Source organism: Ascaphus truei, chromosome 5 (assembly GCF_040206685.1).
Source record: "Ascaphus truei isolate aAscTru1 chromosome 5, aAscTru1.hap1, whole genome shotgun sequence".
Lineage (NCBI taxonomy): Eukaryota > Metazoa > Chordata > Amphibia > Anura > Ascaphidae > Ascaphus > Ascaphus truei.
In genome coordinates this window covers 26,792,844-26,812,436 of record NC_134487.1, presented here as the reverse complement: position 1 = coordinate 26,812,436, position 19,593 = coordinate 26,792,844, and the positions used below count along the sequence as shown (strand labels likewise).

General features: G+C 44.9%; 2 protein-coding genes across 5 annotated transcripts in view; one reads left to right on the top strand and one right to left on the bottom strand.

The window, feature by feature from the left end:
* Positions 1–11,544, top strand: part of DMTF1 (cyclin D binding myb like transcription factor 1) — a 62,380-nt gene extending 50,836 nt beyond the window's left edge. For both annotated transcript variants that reach the window (XM_075599543.1, XM_075599545.1), the window contains 2 exons: positions 6,712–6,856; positions 9,400–11,544. In XM_075599543.1, coding sequence (XP_075455658.1) covers positions 6,712–6,856; positions 9,400–9,509 — 255 coding nt within the window. In that variant the 3' untranslated portion in view covers positions 9,510–11,544. The remainder of the gene's footprint in view (positions 1–6,711; positions 6,857–9,399) is intronic.
* Positions 10,265–19,593, bottom strand: part of TMEM243 (transmembrane protein 243) — a 19,323-nt gene continuing 9,994 nt past the window's right edge. For all 3 annotated transcript variants that reach the window (XM_075599546.1, XM_075599548.1, XM_075599547.1), the window contains exons 3-5: positions 14,583–14,633; positions 13,739–13,843; positions 10,265–11,930 (exon numbers count right to left, since the gene is read on the bottom strand). In XM_075599546.1, coding sequence (XP_075455661.1) covers positions 11,808–11,930; positions 13,739–13,843; positions 14,583–14,633 — 279 coding nt within the window. In that variant the 3' untranslated portion in view covers positions 10,265–11,807. The remainder of the gene's footprint in view (positions 11,931–13,738; positions 13,844–14,582; positions 14,634–19,593) is intronic.

Sequence of the window (19,593 nt, the reverse complement as noted above, 5' to 3'; positions counted from 1 at the left end):
TGGTATCAGAGTACCATCGGCCCCCCAGCACTCCTACTCCTTGGTATCAGAGTACCATCGGCCCCCCAGCACTCCTGCTCCTTGGTATCAGAGTACCATCGCCCCCCCAGCACTCCTGCTCCTTGGTATCAGAGTACCATCGGCCCCCCAGCACTCCTGCTCCTTGGTATCAGAGTACCATCGCCCCCCCCCCCCCCAGCACTCCTGCTCCTTGGTATCAGAGTACCATCGGCCCCCAGCACTCCTACTCCTTGGTATCAGAGTACCATCGCCCCCCCCCCCCCCCAGCACTTCTGCTCCTTGGTATCAGAGTACCATCGGCCCCCAGCACTCCTGCTCCTTGGTATCAGAGTACCATCGGCCCCCAGCACTCCTGCTCCTTGGTATTAGTGTACCATCGCCCCCCCCCCCCCCAGCACTTCTGCTCCTTGGTATCAGAGTACCATCGGCCCCCCAGCACTCCTACTCCTTGGTATCAGAGTACCATCGCCCCCCCCCCCCCCAGCACTCCTGCTCCTTGGTATCAGAGTACCATCGGCCCCCAGCACTCCTGCTCCTTGGTATTAGAGTACCATCGCCCCTCCCCCCCCCAGCACTCCTGCTCCTTGGTATCAGAGTACCATCGGCCCCCAGCACTCCTACTCCTTGGTATCAGAGTACCATCGCCCCCCCCCCCCCCCCAGCACTTCTGCTCCTTGGTATCAGAGTACCATCGGCCCCCCAGCACTCCTGCTCCTTGGTATCAGAGTACCATCGGCCCCCCCCCCAGCACTTCTGCTCCTTGGTATCAGAGTACCATCGGCCCCCCAGCACTCCTGCTCCTTGGTATCAGAGTACCATCGGCCCCCCAGCACTCCTACTCCTTGGTATCAGAGTACCATCGGCCCCCAGCACTCCTACTCCTTGGTATCAGAGTACCATCGGCCCCCCAGCACTCCTGCTCCTTGGTATCAGAGTACCATCGCCCCCCCCCCAGCACTTCTGCTCCTTGGTATCAGAGTACCATCGGCCCCCCAGCACTCCTGCTCCTTGGTATCAGAGTACCATCGGCCCCCCAGCACTCCTACTCCTTGGTATCAGAGTACCATCGGCCCCCAGCACTCCTACTCCTTGGTATCAGAGTACCATCGGCCCCCCAGCACTCCTGCTCCTTGGTATCAGAGTACCATCGCCCCCCCCCCCCCCCAGCACTCCTGCTCTTTGGTATCAGAGTACCATCGGCCCCCCAGCACTCCTACTCCTTGGTATCAGAGTACCATCGGCCCCCAGCACTCCTACTCCTTGGTATCAGAGTACCATCGGCCCCCCAGCACTCCTGCTCCTTGGTATCAGAGTACCATCGCCCCCCCCCCCCCCCCCAGCACTCCTGCTCCTTGGTATCAGAGTACCATCGGCCCCCCAGCACTCCTACTCCTTGGTATCAGAGTACCATCGGCCCCCCAGCACTCCTGCTCCTTGGTATCAGAGTACCATCGCCCCCCCAGCACTCCTGCTCCTTGGTATCAGAGTACCATCGGCCCCCCAGCACTCCTGCTCCTTGGTATCAGAGTACCATCGCCCCCCCCCCCCCAGCACTCCTGCTCCTTGGTATCAGAGTACCATCGGCCCCCAGCACTCCTACTCCTTGGTATCAGAGTACCATCGCCCCCCCCCCCCCAGCACTTCTGCTCCTTGGTATCAGAGTACCATCGGCCCCCAGCACTCCTGCTCCTTGGTATCAGAGTACCATCGGCCCCCAGCACTCCTGCTCCTTGGTATTAGTGTACCATCGGCCCCCCCCCCCCCCAGCACTTCTGCTCCTTGGTATCAGAGTACCATCGGCCCCCCAGCACTCCTACTCCTTGGTATCAGAGTACCATCGCCCCCCCCCCCCCAGCACTCCTGCTCCTTGGTATCAGAGTACCATCGGCCCCCAGCACTCCTGCTCCTTGGTATTAGAGTACCATCGCCCCCCCCCCCCAGCACTCCTGCTCCTTGGTATCAGAGTACCATCGGCCCCCAGCACTCCTACTCCTTGGTATCAGAGTACCATCGCCCCCCCCCCCCCCAGCACTTCTGCTCCTTGGTATCAGAGTACCATCGGCCCCCAGCACTCCTGCTCCTTGGTATTAGAGTACCATCGCCCCCCCCCCCCCCCCCCCCAGCACTCCTGCTCCTTGGTATCAGAGTACCATCGGCCCCCAGCACTCCTGCTCCTTGGTATTAGTGTACCATCGGCCCCCCCCCCAGCACTTCTGCTCCTTGGTATCAGAGTACCATCGGCCCCCCAGCACTTCTGCTCCTTGGTATCAGAGTACCATCGGCCCCAAGCACTCCTGCTCCTTGGTATCAGAGTACCATCGGCCCCCCAGCACTCCTGCTCCTTGGTATTAGTGTACCATCGGCCCCCCAGCACTCCTGCTCCTTGGTATCAGAGTACCATCGGCCCCCCAGCACTCCTGCTCCTTGGTATCAGAGTACCATCGGCCCCCAGCACTCCTGCTCCTTGGTATCAGAGTACCATCGGCCCCCCAGCACTTCTGCTCCTTGGTATCAGAGTACCATCGGCCCCCAGCACTTCTCCTCCTTGGTATCAGAGTACCATCGGCCTCCAGCACTTCTGCTCCTTGGTATCAGAGTACCATCGACCCCCCAGCACTCCTGATCCTTGGTATCAGAGTACCATCGGCCCCCCAGCACTCCAGATCCTTGGTATCAGAGTACCATCGGCCCCCCAGCACTCCTGCTCCTTGGTATCAGAGTACCATCGGCCCCCCAGCACTCCTGCTCCTTGGTATCAGAGTACCATCGGCCCCCCAGCACTCCTGCTCCTTGGTATCAGAGTACCATCGGCCCCCCAGCACTTCTGCTCCTTGGTATCAGAGTACCATCGGCCCCCAGCACTTCTGCTCCTTGGTATCAGAGTACCATCGGCCTCCAGCACTTCTGCTCCTTGGTATCAGAGTACCATCGACCCCCCAGCACTCCTGATCCTTGGTATCAGAGTACCATCGGCCCCCCAGCACTCCTGCTCCTTGGTATCAGAGTACCATCGGCCCCCCAGCACTCCTGCTCCTTGGTATCAGAGTACCATCGGCCCCCAGCACTTCCTCTCCTGATGCGACCAGGCACCGGAAACGGAAGTGGAAGAGTCTGCACTTCCGATTCAGTCGGGCTGGCTGCTATTTGAACACTGAGCAGGGTCCCATGTCGTTCCTGGCACTGTAAAGATGAAAGCTTTTTGGCTTTCAGTAGCACAATTTATGGGGGATTATTGCTTTTAAATGTCCACTTCTTTATGTGTGATTCATATATGGTTGAGAATTAGTAAAGCGCGTGTCCTCTGTAGTTCTTTACAGGCGGTTCTTCCAGCATTGGGGATCGACTTTGGTGCGAGCTGACGTTGTTCGGTTGTTTGTTCTCCTTGTTTCGTGTACATTTTCCTTTCTCGTTCTCTCAATGGTTATATATAAAGAGGAATGAGAAGAGGAACAATGCTTAATGCTCTACTCGTGTATTAATTGAAGATAAACAATACTGAAAAATGCTAGTGTCTTTAGTGAAACTGGGCATTTGAAATGGTAATTTCATGTACAGTAAAATAGTATTTAAAATGAAAAATATATCAATTATCTTTAATCTTTTTTTTTTTATTGGAAAACAAAAAAACCTCAGTTTGTCAAGAAATAAGATGATGCGGTTAGGCCATCCAACTGCTCATCTCCCTACTGCCTGGTGATCTCTGGTAAATCAATATTAATGCAACAAAAGTGTTAATACGAAATAAATATACATAGGGAAAGCGCTAAAACTATTCAACCCACCCAGTGACAAAATTAATATAAACGGTCTAATAATATAATTGAAATCGGTGATAACACAATAGTGAATTTAAAAAAAATTGCAAAAAATGTCTCTTGGTAATAATGAAAAGTCAACGTACTTCCTGCCTAGAAAACACACACGTTCTCTCGAATCCCCAAAATGTCACTTGTCGACGATGGTTCTCTTGGGTGCAGAGGTCTAATCCAGGGAATATGCAGAGGGGAAAAAAAAGACCAAAAAGTGTAATACGTTCAACAAAATTCAATTCCCAAATCTATCTATAGAGAGAACCATCATTGTGCGTTAACACGTTTGCTCTGTTGAAAAAAATCCATCATTACAGTTGTAGGAAAGAATCTGTATCCCGGGATTTATGTATTAACACTACTTGGAGGAAGCTTGCCTAGGTGAATAGTTTGAAGAACAATGAAATGTGAATTGCGGCTTCTTCCTATACTTGAAGTTTAACATTTTGAATGGCAAAGGAAATGGGAAACTATTATTCAGTATTCATACTTTTGAAAAAGTGCCCTAAAGTGGTCTGTAACTGTTACGTACGCCTATAATATATATTATCTTTAACTGTGCATGCAATGTCTTGTATATAATGTATACCTGTTTACTTATGTAACTGTATTTGTAACCATGTATTATTTGTCCTGGTAAAACATTTTATAAATAAATAATAATAAAATAAATAAAAATGTGCAGTTCTGTACTTCAACACACAAGGGCACAATTATTTTGCTACCACTTTGGAGCAAAGTGAACTAATGGAACTAATTTGAGTAAATTCTTACTCCATTTTAGTTTGTCTGTTTTTTAAAGTGAAACTTCCTTAGTGGCACCTTATTCGAACTAGGGCAAAAAATGGATTGTGGAGACAGAAATGAAACGGATGTGACGTCAGTGCTGGCAGTTGAGGCCGGGCTGTGTTCTGGCTCAGCCCGACCCCAACACTGACATCCCAACCGCTCCAAAAATCAATGCGGCGGCGATAGCCGCCGTCGCCGCTCCTAACGGCCTGATGGCCGCCGCACTCCCCACACGGCCGCTGACATATGCGGCGCCGGCGTCGCCGCTACTAATGGCCGCCGTTCTCGCTGCCATGCCGCGCATGCGCTGTTGTGTTTTGATGGCTAACCCCTCCCCTCAGCCCCGGCCGCTCCAGCACATGCGCCATTCCCCCCAGATGCATTATTACATCGGCTCCCCGCGGGGCTGGAGGCCGCTGACCCGGCTGCCGGAGGAAGCCAACAATGGCTGCGGGGTCTGCGTGCTGCGCAACTGTGGGGGCGAGTGAACTTCCGCCATTGCCGCTCCTATGCCGCGCATGCGCAGCAGTGATGGCAGCAGAAGAGGCTGTTGTGCTATGCGTCCTCCACAGCATAATCAGAGGGAAGAGCGCCCCACGCACATTACCGTGCCCTCCTGTAACCCCCTTGTGTGGACCTGGCTGCAGCAGGACACGCAGCTCTACCAGGGGTAGAGAATGGGGACTGCGCCGCGGTCGTGTACCTCCGGGGGGGCGGGTGAGGGGGGGTGACGGGAACACAGGACACAGACAGGACACAGAGACATACACACCACACAAACACTGACTGACACACATACACACACACACACTGACTGACACACATACACTGACTGACACACACACACACACACACATATATACAAACACACAGACACTAATTGACACACATACACACAAGGAATTCACACTCAGTCATGCGCACACTCAGTCACGTGCACACTCAGTCGCACGCACACAGTCGCACACACAGTCACACGCACACTCAGTCACGCACACAGTCACAGTCACACGCAGTCACACGCACAGTCACACGCAGTCACATGCACACTCAGTCACATGCACACTCATAGTCACACGCAGTCACATGCACACTCACACGCACAGTCAGTCACATGCACAGTCACACGCACAGTCACACGCACACTCTCAGTCACACGCACACTCTCAGTCACACGCACACTCTCAGTCACACGCACACTCTCAGTCACACGCGCACTCTCAGTCACACGCGCACTCTCTGTCACACGCGCACTCTCTGTCACACGCACACTCTCTGTCACACGCACACTCTCTGTCACACGCACACTCTCTGTCACACGCACACTCTCTGTCACACGCACACTCTGTCACACGCACACTCTCTGTCACACGCACACTCTCTGTCACACGCACACTCTCTGTCACACGCACACTCTCTGTCACACGCACACTGTCACACGCACACTCTGTCACACGCACACTCTGTCACACGCACACTCTCAGTCACACGCGCACTCTGTCACACGCGCACTCTCTGTCACACGCACACTCTCTGTCACACGCACACTCTCTGTCACACGCACACTCTCTGTCACACGCACACTCTCTGTCACACGCACACTCTCAGTCACACGCACACACGAGGAATTCACACTTAGTGCAAATAGCTAATACAGGGGATGTGTGCCGAGCATGTGCGTTATAAGTCAAATTTATTTGCGTTTTGTCAATGAAATTGTATTTTGATTTTTAATTAAAACATCACAAACACAAATACAATTTCTGTGACAAAAGTCAAAGAAGTTTCACTTACTATGCGCGTGCACAGCACACACAGCTTTTTTTTTTATGCTGTCCTGGAGAGGCTTGTAAACAGTGTACAATTTGGAAGATGTTTTAGTTCCCTTATCTGCTGCCAACGTGGAATTTGAAACACTTAGCCCACCCTAATCTGTCCATTCTCCGTTCAAAAAGGTCTTAATTATTTTACTTGTCCAATTTAATTTTAAAGGAAAAATGCATCAGTCGCCAAGATTTTCCTATTCCATCTTCCTGCCATTTATTTGCATTACTTTTCCACCTTTTCTCAATACCTTTTAATTTATTTCCAGGGTCTTGGGTCTCCCACCTTAGAACAAGTTGGTCAGTCTTCGATTGATGATGAAACCGTGCTTCTTGTCCCATCACCGCACGGCTACATCCAGACAGAAGATGATATTGATGGTGAATCTGTGCTTCCCCTTACAACACTTGCAGGTAGTGGGAGGGTGTTTGCTCTCTGATAGCAGCTGTTACTGAAAATAGATGGTCTTTGATATGTTTGGAGGTGGTGACTGTTTTAGACCAGGGCTGACCAACTCCAGTCCTCAAGGGCCACCAACAGGTCATGTTTTAAGGATATCCCTGCCTCAGCACAGGTGGCTCAGTCAGAACATTTTAGTTCATTTTTCAGCCTACTGCATCACACAACAAGTCTCTAACTTATGTCTCTCAAATAAATAACAGACCAGTGGGATAAAGAACTTCAAATGTGTTATGAAACTAATGTAAAGTAGATTTCATATGAATTTCCAGTAGATATTCAGGGCTTGGTCCAGCAAAATGTAATGAGTATAGTGCAATAAAAGCCACTCTATCCTTAAACATCAATCAAATGTGAAAAGTGTTTAATACATTTGTCACGTCTACTTTTTCATAATTTTGGGATGCATCAATTGAGATGTGATATCTGCATTTTGTTCTTCTCTGTGCATCAATTAAAATGCCATTATAAAAAGGTGACTCTTACAGTAGCTTCATATAAACCACTCCCATTTCAGTGGCGCACGCCTGGTACTTTTTGATACATTGGCTGGAAGTTATCCAATGCGCCGTATCGTGCCGATCTAGCCGTCACCGCCATTGACACATGACTGCAATGTTCCCCTCTGCTTCCAAACCTTGAGCAGTGAAGGGGAAGTACATGGAATTGTTGCCGCAATGCCACAGAGGCTGCTCCTTCCTGCAGACTTAACCACTCCTCTAAGTGGCAGGGAAGGGCGGTTGGTAGCCCACTGCCACCATGTGATTAATATGGAACCCTGAACTGTTTCAGCATCATTTTTCTGTGTGCTTCCTTTATTATATATTGAATACTAACATCTGTGCCCCAATATCACAACCTGTTTTATTCTGCATAACAGTCTTGTTCTGACACACACCAAAAAAAACTGCAAAGGCCGGGAACCTGGCCACCATATTGAGCCGTCTCTACAGCCTCATGGTCAACTGTGAGCCATACCAACAAGTGTCGGTTTGAACGTCTTGCTTGATAGAATCCGGATGATTTTACTTCTATGCATTGGATTTAGAGTAATACATTATTAGAAGCTATTTAAATAAGCAGAGCAAGTGCACACACCCTAACCTCAGTCCCAACCTGCAGCAAGGAGTGATTTGTAAAATAAATAAATAAAATGGAGCAGGATGTAAACAATGTGGAATGTAAGTTGCCTTCACTCTTCCTACAGGTTAATTGGCTTCAATTTGTTACAGGTCTGGCTGATAAGGTTAGAATCCGCATGCCTATTTATTTACAGCTTTTAGAAAAGTTCAAAGGGCTCACTCAGCAGCCTTCCTTTTATTGGCAGACTAATCCAGAGAAACGCCGGAGAGGGCTTTCAGTACAGGACTCGGTAGACTTGGAAAGTGTTAGTGATGCTCAAGGCGTAAGGGTAAAATGATTGTAGATAACCAATTCAAAATGTATACAAATGCAGTTTTGTTGTCGAGTGGAAAGAACTTACGGAGGAAAGTATCTCGGGAAGCATAGGGGTGTTTTCGGGAGCTGAAATCAGTGCAGTTCAGTTCCGGAGACCCTTTGCTTCAAACCTACATGAAAATGTAAATAAGGACTACCGCCTTAAACCGCAAGAACCATTGATTCAGTGGTCTATCCATTTTAATCTATGGTACAACTACAGGGATCAGGGCTGTGTATAAAACGCATTATTTTGTTTTAAACACTAGGATTTATTTATTAAACTGCAAATGGCCGATAGTGTGCCATAAAGGCTTTCAAACTTTACTGGGGGGAAATATGGATCATGAATTTTAGGTCAACGCAAAATAATATATACAGGGTATCTGGATTTCTCTGAGGTTATCGGGCTAAAAAGGAAATGGAGGGAGCTTATACAATTTAAACAGAACGTCTTTTTTTTTTAAACAGGAAGGAACAACCTCTGTGACATTGCGGCAACTTGCAGATTTAATGACACGTGAGCAATGTACTCACAGTAATTTCCCCACGAGGACCTTCCAGTGTGCAGCCACATCAATGTCCAGAGAAATCCGAAAGAGAAAGGGATAGGCGCACAGCACTAGAGAGACAGGTCTTAGATAATAAAAATTGTTTATTGAGCTACATAAAAACGGAGGGTGAAACCACTTCTGCGTGTTTCGTGCAACGCACTCTCGGAGTGCCAGGCAGGTTCAAATAAATTAATTTGTTTGTGCCGCTAGGGCCTAAGAGAACCAATGACTGGTCGGTCCTGCTTATCACAAAGAAAGGTGTTAAGGGATTTGTCATCATAGGCCATATTCATTGAGATACTAAGCCACGAGACACAATACAGGCCATTGGTAAATATGATCCATGTTTACATACTATTGGTTGCAGAATGTGTTGGCTCCTGACTGACATCACTCAGGTTTTGACATGTCCCTGCCCTTCATTCATTTTATTCCAAGGGACATTGAAGTCTTGAATAAGATGTACATTAGCCATGACATTTCGTATGGTTTTTTTTCCCTCCTAGATCCTATTCTTCAGCACCACCGGGATAGATCGCACCTAAATGAATCATCGCTAGATGGGCCCGACTCAGACGATTCAAAAGATGCCGACGATTTGGTGGACTGCCACTAAGATACATTCCTACCTACAAGCACCGGCTTATCAGACTCATTCCCAAGTATAAGCTAGTTTGTTGTCCCATGTAAAATTGCAGACTTATTACAGCAGAGGAGTTAACAATTTACTCTAATAGCGCCCAACAACAGGCTCATTTCTCTCAAGCTTATTCTTTTAGGAGTTCCTCATCTGTTTAACAGTTGGTACATCAATACTTTGCTGTATTTCTCAATACATCAAGTATGTAATTAAATCCTTTAGTGTTGACTGCTCATTGAATCAGTTAAATCTACCAGGGGAAACTAATGGCAAAGTAATTCTCAATGCATCAATTTCCCCTGCACGTGTATAATCAATAACAGGCACTGCAGGGATTGTTTCTAAAATAGGTACATTTCCTTCTCATCCCTTGCAAGTGCAGATGCTGGGCTTTTAATCAAACAGTATTGCCCCATGCCGTTCCAGAGCGTCACAACTGCCTTGAACACCTTGGCCTAACATTTCCGAGCATGGTCCACTGACTATGCAGTACCTGCCTTTACTCTGTAACTCAGCAGTAATTACAATTATAGGACTTTCTCCTTCTCACCCCAGTATTGTTTTCTCTAGATGTCAGCAGCAAAGATTTGTAGGATTCAAATAGCAGCTTCTGTTCTCCCTCAGCTTTTTTGGCAAGTGGTTAAGGGATTTTTTTTTACATTGAAACAGTCTAGTTCTCATGAGGTAGGAAGTATTCAGTTTGTAAAAGCACCTGTTTTTGCATTGAATAAAATCGGGAGTATTAGTACCCTCTACAGTAAAGATATTTATATGCACAGCGCTCTCAGGCCCAGATACGTACAAAACAGGGAGACTTATTGGCTCTCATCCATTACAGAAAGATTCAAGAATGAGTAGTCCAGATCTAAAGCTTCTAAGCCCAATAACATATTTGCTTCTGTTGATACTTAGGGGGAATTTGAGTTAAAGGGAAATTGGGAGAAAAGCAACTCCCAAAATTAAAGTTAGAATCTTGTATACCGTATGAGCTTTTTAAACAATATGATCGATTTCACTTTATTTGCAGTCTGGATGTTAAAAATCGCATTACAATTGCAGTTGAGGACACATTGTTCTGGGAAGTATGCAAATATTTAAATACCTGGTTTTACATGGTGTTATCGGTGATAAGCCATTCCAATGTTTCAAAGGTTTAACATTTGTATGGACCAGTATTTAAACAAATCTTTTCTATAACCCTAGTCACTGCACAAGTTATCACACATACCCGAAAGGGTCACAGGCAGGGCCTTTCTGTAATTGGTCATAAAAGCTCTGGCGTGTAATCAGCTTATCTACAAATCCCCAGGAATGCAGATCATGTGTTTCCACAAACTTTAGGGGCCACCTTTTAAGAGCAACTCCCTATTGTACCAGAGAAATGGATGCACTCACAGATGGCGTACTTCAAATTCACTGTTCACACCGCTTTGGCAAAGTTGCATTAAACGAGGGTGCAAGGCACACTTTGGAAACAGTTACATTAAGTTGATAGGAAAGTGGTAGACACGTTGCACAGTACAACATCGCCAGAAATACCTACACGAGTACCAAAGAGTTCCCCTTTTTGTATGCCAATTTAATATCGCACATTCAGTTTGCAATTTACATAGACGCTGCTTATTTAAAATCCATCTCTGTACCAGAGTTACCAGCAAGACGTGCTTTGCAAAAGGTATAAAAATTTAGCTATATTAATTCACCCACCCACATTGCTGAAAGCTGAAGATGTACAACACTAGGCCTATTTTGTCTTCATAATCATGGGTTTTTCCATCAGAATTGGGTGCTGGCTTTGTGTTGACTTTTTTCACAGGCGATGTGAAGACAAAAAAGGAGTGTAAATTTTGTTTCTCTTATTTATTTAAACCTTCATATTCAAAATGTCTTCTCACAGCCTATTATTACAGATTTGGTAATGTGAAAGAGTACTTACTGGCATCTGTTGCATAGTAAAAAGAAAACTACTCTCATTCTTAAACAAAATAAAGAATATTTGTTATAATGTGTACTAAGATTTTGTTCCTTCTGAATATACCATGTTTTAAATCTGTCAAACTAAAAAAGTGTGCCCAACAGCGGCTTTCACCAGAACGTCCTTTAAGTGCAACAACGGTTTAAAAAGAAAAAAAAAGTAGTCTCTTATGGCAGCAACACTTCCCCTCACAAAAGGGGTCAGTGTGATGATGAAAGTCCTGTGTTTCCACCTTCCTGCAGCATCACGGTGGAACATGCTTTCCAGATGCTCTCTATCGATTAGGATCACCCCATGCTTCATTTCCCCACGTCATGAAAGTATAAGTTGGCACATATACATAACATGACGACAGAAAATAAAATGTAATAGATCAGATTTCTAAACTTGGGCTCCAGGTCCCCTTGCCGATACCAGAAAATCTGAAAAGACAAAAGTAAAGACGTCATTTTTATGCCAATGATAGTAATAACTAAGACTACAGGCCATTTAGAGACACCCTACCCCCCAAAAAAGCTTTTGAATAAATTGCCTTCTGAGTTATTGTACAACTCCAGTAGTCACTTGTAACAGTTCTGCTGGTCCCTTTTAAACTGAATAGTTAACACGTGGATCACTTCAATATTGAACAGCTTTCTCTGTCCAGATCACTAACAGAGCTGTTACCCATACGCTTTGTGTCATGTATAGAAAAGCAGGCGATCCCCTTGCGCCTGAGATATTTACACCCAAAAGGTGCCACCGGTACTGTCACCCTCCAGGGGGAAACAAAATGGAGGTTTAAATCTCCGGCGTGATGCAAGGGATTTAAACCTGCATGAAGTACTGGCGGTACCTTCTCTGGTAAGTATTTTTGGAAGCATGGGGTCCCTGAACTGAAACAGCTGCCAAGACCCCCTATTTTCTATACATGTAAATAAAAGTAGCAAGGGAAATGCTGCTTTAACAGGAAATGTTGCTGCATTCCTACAGATTAGGCACAAGCCCCATAGGCCGCCTTTATAGTGACGGCAACGCGACCGAATACATCACCGGTCGCCACTAGCAAAAGGTAAACTTTTGTTTTAAGCGCTGGCGACAAGGCTAGTGACATCACGAAGGGGGCGGGGAGCGCTCTGATTGGTTTAGAGAGTCACATGTGGCGGCTGTCTAAAAAAAATCAAATTGACCCGGCGTCAATTTTTGGTTGCGCTTACTATAAGCTCTTGCGATGGAGTCAATAGAGTTGTTTTGGAGCGACGTCGCCAGGCACTATAAGCGTAGCCTTACATGAAACTGGTACACTGTATTCTGTCCGTTTGCATTTTAGTTATTAAAGCTCTTCATTTTTATATATAAAAAAAAAGAGCCAAAAGCTGGGGGGGCGGGGGGGGAACCCTCTTTATGAAGCTGAAAGACCACAGCTGCTGCAGAACCTCTTAGGAAACAGCCATCAATCACCGTTTCCTGAAGTCACGCCCCATGATGCCTTGTAGTACTGCTTCTGAAGAGTGTCTGCAGCATCCTTGTCTTTAATGCAACAGCCCCCCACAGATAGATGGATGGATGGCATCCTGCCCGGTGCAGGCAAAATATATTAACATTAAGATAGATCATTGAAAATGTCTAAATCCAAACTCCAGAAACGTAATATATCGTCGTTGTAGAGGTAAAACTCATTAAGTGCATTTTTGCCAAAAACCACACTTCCTGACTTGGAATTTGTCTATTAAAAAAACTCATTAAAGACACCAAAGCTTCAGAACTTGTCATATCGAAATACCTTCCTCTTTAAATAATTTGCCCTCAGTACTTAAGGACTTTTACCTCCACAACGATAATATACAGTAATACTTGTTAGATGTCAGACCCAATAGGAAAGAACGCCAAAACCTTTCTAGAGCTGCATGATTCACTGCAGTTAGGAGTTTGAACTCCTGCCCCCTACACAAATAATACATATAAAACATACTTTCTATTTATACCCACCCAGTGTGTACCACACAAAACAATGTAACATAGGGTTCTTTGTGCCCTCCTATTCGCATTAATACCTCTAGAGCAGGAGTGCTCAACGCTAGTCCCCACGCCACCCCAGTCAGGTCAGGTTTTCAAGAGAGATCCCAGATTCAGGACAGGTGTCAGGACAGGTGGCTGTGCTGAAGCTGGGATATCCTGAAAACCTGGCCTGTCACGCACCTCTGCTCTAGAGGTCCTGCTACTTCAGGCTGCGTTCTAGTGTAATACTTACAAGTATGAGGCCAGTAATGGAGCACAGGAAAATGCAGACGGCAAAGAAAACATTCACTGGTTTCGGAGGTGGTTGAGGAAAGACAAAAGCACTGATAAATGTTACCTGTGTGTGGATAAAGCAGAGAGAGAGAGAGAGAGAGAGAGAGAGAAACTAACTACAAAGAAAGCCAGGAAGATAAGAAACCAGCCCTACATCTGGGGCAGAGGGGGGAAAGGAACACCCATCTTCATGTTCCAGGGCAACACCCAATCTTTCAGTGACTGCTCTAACATTATGGGGAGATTTGGAAACTCGCTTGCTTTAAAAAAAAAAAAAAAAAAAAAAAAAGTGTATTTCTTTCAAGGACTAAAAGCAGAGTCTATAGCAGTAATAGGTTTGATGGTTAGATGAGGCAACGGATTCAGTTTAAAAAGAACATAAACATCTCAACAGTACAAGAGATTCTAAACAATAACTTTAGAGATGTATATGGCAAGGACAGATTTAGAAAGACTTGCTGGAAAGACAAGGACAAAGCAAAAGTTCACTGCCCCAGAGACTGTCCGCAGCGATGGAGTGGACGGGGGGGGTCCATGCTTCTGAATGACCGCCCCCTGCGCAGCATTAATAAAGGACAGTAAATCTTGCTACATCTGTAAATGCGGCAAAGGGTTTTTAACAAATCTTTGCATAATCTTCTCGCTGAACGTCTAGTGCCATAAAACCCCTGGGAGACACGGTTCATTGAAGTCAGTGGGTTGTAAATGGTCTTTCAGTGCCAGGTGGTGTCTAATTGCAGAAGACTGCTTTGTAAATATGCGCCTGTAGCTGTAGGCCACGTCAATTCCCAGTAAATACTTACCAGAACAAGCAGGGATGTTAATCCACCAACAACTAAGTTAATGATTCTATCCTGAAAAGCATTGAGACACAAAAAAAACAAAAAAACACATTAGTGGTTGAATTTACATCCATATTTACCAAAGATAGATACAATAACAATCCAATTATTAGATATTTTTTGACATGAGTACCTCCAAAACAGATGTATGAAATGCAGCTATTAGAGGAAGAGTTTCTATTCTGGACCCAAGCTCACTTGTAGCATGCGAGTAAGTCCATGAAGTTTAACTCGTCCCCTTTTAAAGCACACAATGTCCTTCTATTTTCTTCAACTTTATTGAGGGGAGTTAACAGAAATATAAAAAGTTCTTCTATGTGGATTGTGATAGCAGATTTCTCTTGTCAGGAGAATAACCTTATGAGAGGAAGGTGTTCTGCTATGGGGGAGTGCTTCTCTGAGGGGAAGGTAGAAAGGATTTCATTTCTGAGGGAGCAGTGGAAGAAGTGTCTACTCACTTTGGCTGCTGTTGAAAAGAGAAAGCACACTTTCCTTCCAGACAGGAACAAGTCAAGGGGCATAACAAAACCAGAGAAGGGCAGGGGGAGAGGGCTAAAACAATCTCAACTGTTAGCATTGGGAGGTTGCCAGTGTAATGGACTAGTGGCTGTGTACAGGGGATTACTTGTAACAATGAATGTTGCAATATACGCAGGCACTGGCTGTTTAAGAGCAGGGAAAATGGCGACGCGACAGATGACGTCACCCGTCGCCACTAGCAAAAGTTAAACTTTTGTTTTAAGCGACATTTAAAAAAAAAAAAAAAAAACAACATTTACCCGGCTTAAAATTTTTTGGTTGCGACGTCGCTCCATCGCGCTTACTATAAGCACTTGCAACGGAGTCAATGGATTTGTTTTGGAGCGACGTCGCGTCGCCAGGCACTATAAGCGCAGCCTAACTAGGGAGAGCTGGTAACCTGAGAGCTGCAAAGGTACACAGAAAACAAACCACCCTGTTCCAGGACAGTTGCAACAGTATGATGATGCAACTAAATAGTGCAGAAACTGCTGCAATGTGACTAGTTGAAGCACAGATAATATGTCCTTTGGCTTTGATTTCTGTAATATTTGACAAACAGAGTAAAGTATTATTTCATTGATATGCTCAATCACCAAGAGAGTTGTGCAAGACATTGAATGGGTTGTTCTGGCAGTAGACAGAGAATCATTTCTTGCTGGCAGCACAAAAACACCAAGAATGAAATGGGAAAGGAAGCACGGATTTCTCCTGGAGGAAATAATGAATTGGCTCTTCACATATTCACACATTACTATTTGCTGAACCTCTTTAGAGCCAAAGGGCATTGAGCACATCAAATGTGTTATCATGGGGAACCGAGGGGGGGTTGGGGGGGGGGAAACACATACTGTAGACCAGTGGTTGTAAATAAGAGTCCTGAAACCTTAGTGCAGCTCAACCCTTATTGTGAGTGATGTCCTCGTCAATTTTATTTGTATTTTTTATGCTGAACACACAATTGTGACTGTTAAGTGATCTAAAACATATGTCCGATTATCACAATGCATGATCCCTGTGATGCAGGAATTTCAGCATTGAGCCCTTGCAGCTTCTGTAGTATTTATCATTCTGCTCAATGAAATAAAGGATGCCAATTGCAGAGAAATTACAATAGACGGGTGCCTTAAAAAAAAAAAAAAAAAAAAAAAAAGCTACATTGCCACTATAGCAACTTATATTAAACTCACAGTAAACAAAGCAGCCAGTCATATAAAAGACCTTATGAAATACACACTCGTAAGCAGATCAGAGGTTCTGGACCACATACATGGAAATATTCAGGCTTCAAATATAAACACTTGCATAAGCCCATTGACCCTTAATATAAGTGACACCACCTTGTGTAAAGTGGAACAGCGAGTGTTTGTGTGTTATTAGGCAATTCGTAAAAAGCTCCGTACTGGAGGGTTTTAAAGTATCGGCAATTTGTGCCAAGGAACGGAGACTCGAGACACTCAATGGAGGTGGTCACATCTCAGACCCTCGTCAGCAAATACCTACGGCTACTTCAGGGATCAAGTGCAGACTCACAGACGCACAACTTAAACATAATGAATACAAGAAAATAACATGGAGACGTGTAAAAAAGTAACCAAACGGAATGTAAAATTATTTAAAATGTTTTGAATGTTGCTGATCCCTTCTACAGTGTTTGAATGTTGGTGATCCATTTTACAGTGTTGTCCCTGTGAAAATCAGTGCAAACAATTTATGGTCAACCACCAAGGAGTAAGTGAGTGAGTGAGTGGGGGAAATCTAATTAGAAAAAATATGTAACCCTATTTTTACAGTAATGTAAGGCTATATAAGGGAAGAGAAAATGTAGCCAGCTTACCGTAATATTTTTTTCCCTGGAACCATGGCAGTGGGCACCATAAGACCTTCCTTAGCTCGAGTAGGACAGGAAATCGAATTCTGTAGGTAGTCCAAAAAAAAGGGCACCTCCTACTACCCGCAGATAGATTTTGGTATCTGCCATAGCTGAAAAACACAACTGATATATATTAGACATAGTTACCCTCCCTATGCCTGTCTAATATATACAGTATACACATCAGTTGTGTTTTTCATCTATGGGAGATACCAAAAACTATCTGCGGGTAGGAGGTGCCTTTTTTTTGGACTACCTACAGAATTTGATTTCCTGTCCTACTCAAGCTAAGGAAGGTCTTAACCCTACGGTGCCCACTGCCATGGTTCCAGGAAAAGAAAATTACGGTAAACTGGATACATTTTCTCCCTCCTGTTCCCCGTGGCAGTGGGCGCCATAGGGACATACCCAAGCAATACATTAATGGAGGGAAATAATAAATAACAGCAATATCAATTTCAACACATTTATTTTGTTATTACAGACAGAAGCTTTTTGCGACTAAAGCCTGAATGTCCAGCCTATAGTATTTCATACATTTATTAAATGACCATACGGCTGCCTTGCAGATTTGTGCAGGCGATGCCTGTGCTTTAAACACCCATGATGTCCCCATGGCCCTTGTTGAATGAGCCTTCAGACTTCACGGTGGATATTGCCCTTTGTGCTCATACGCATGACACAATCCATCTGGACATTGTTGCCTTGGACGCTGCTTGCCCAATCCTGGGTCCTTCTGGTAAGATAAACTTACTTTTGATCTTTGTTGAATCGGCAACCCCACCCACTGGAATGTTAATGAGCCATGGGGACACAAAGGAAAGATCTTTATGTTCACTCCAGCGTACATCTGCGTTGCCCCAAAGGCGCACAGCCGAAGGGCAGACAAAGGGCGTGAGCCATTTGCTGATGTTAGTTGATGTTACAGCTGCTCTATTTCTATCAGAAGCTCACAAGCCCTTTATCCCCTGTACCCAATTTTCCTACTTTATTTGTCCATGAAATGTCTGTGAAGTGACTGTATAACCCTGTTCTTTTATTGTAACAATGTATTTTTTTTTATATCTCTGTGCCCAGGACATACTTGAAAACGAGAGGTATCTCTCAATGTATTACTTCCTGGTAAAACATTTTTATAAATAAAAATAAAACAGTCTGACTTTAATACCTTGCACTCTATTGATATTAGGTTGCCAAACACCTCACCACATCGAGATTGTGTGGGAATTACAATTTCTTGGTTAACGAGAAATTGAGGCAAAAAAAAATGGTAAACTGGTCGCATGACTGCCTTATCCTGGTGAATGACCAGGAATGGTCCTTGCAAGATAGAGCTTGTAATACTCTCCCTGCTGATGTTATGGCTATGAGGAATGCCATCTTCCATGACAATAGTTTCAAAAAGGTATTTGATCTATAGGTTCAAAAGGATGTACAGTCAGAACATCCAGCACCAGTCATAGGTCCCATGATTGAACTCTGGGCCATCCCTTAAGGTTGGAGGAAAGGAAATTTCACCAGCAACAAAGGAAAGGGTTCTTTACATTAAGGGCAGTTAAAATGTGGAATTCATTACCCATGGAGACTGTGATGGCAGATACGTTAGATTTGTTCAAAAAACGTTGGACATCTTTTTAGATGGGAAAGGTATACAGGGATATACCAAATAAGTATCCATGGGAAGGATGTTGATCCAGGGATTAATCCGATTGCCAATTCTTGGAGTCAGGAAGGAATGAATTTTTCCCCTTAATGGGGTTTTTGTTTGCCTTCCTCTGGATCAATAAGTATGGATATAGGATAAAGTATCTGTTGTCTAAATTTAGCATAGGTTGAACTTGATGGACCTACGTCTCTTTTCAACCTCATCTACTATGTAACTATGATTTGCGGTTTTAATCTTTTGACTGCTTGGGGAAAACAAATGAGCCTTTCAGCTGCTAGATTTTTCTCTAGCACTGCTGATAATGCAGATACATGCACTTTTATTGAACCCAGACTAGTCCTGTGTCAAATCCTTCTTGTAGAAAATGTTACATAGGTTGGAGAGAAGAACTTATGTTTTCTTTTCACACACCAGGCCTTAAAACACAACCAAATTTTGTAGTACAGTCAAAGTTGACTTTTCCCTTGCCCCCAAGTGTCCATATTGTTCTATCTGAACATCCTTTGTCTCTTAGCATTTTCTACTCAATCTCCAAGCCACCAGAGCCAGTTGTCCGAGACCTGGATGTTTCACCGGGCCTTGATGTAGCAACCCCCGTACATTCGGTAAATGCCATGGCGTGCCTATCGCAATGTTTATTAGATGGGCAAACCATGGTCTCCTTGGCCAATATGGCACTGTTAGAATCACCTCTGCTCGGTTGATTTTGATCTTCCTCAATATTTTTGCAATGAGAGGGAATGGAGGGAAAAAATATATATAAATATTATATAAATAATATAATTAAAGGCTAAAGCAGTAAAATTCCGGACATTATTGAAATCCCTGCTCTCTGGTTGGTTAAAATTCCGGACATTATCCAATTAGTAATGCCCGGAATTTTTGCTGCTTGCATTGTGTATATTTTCAATGTG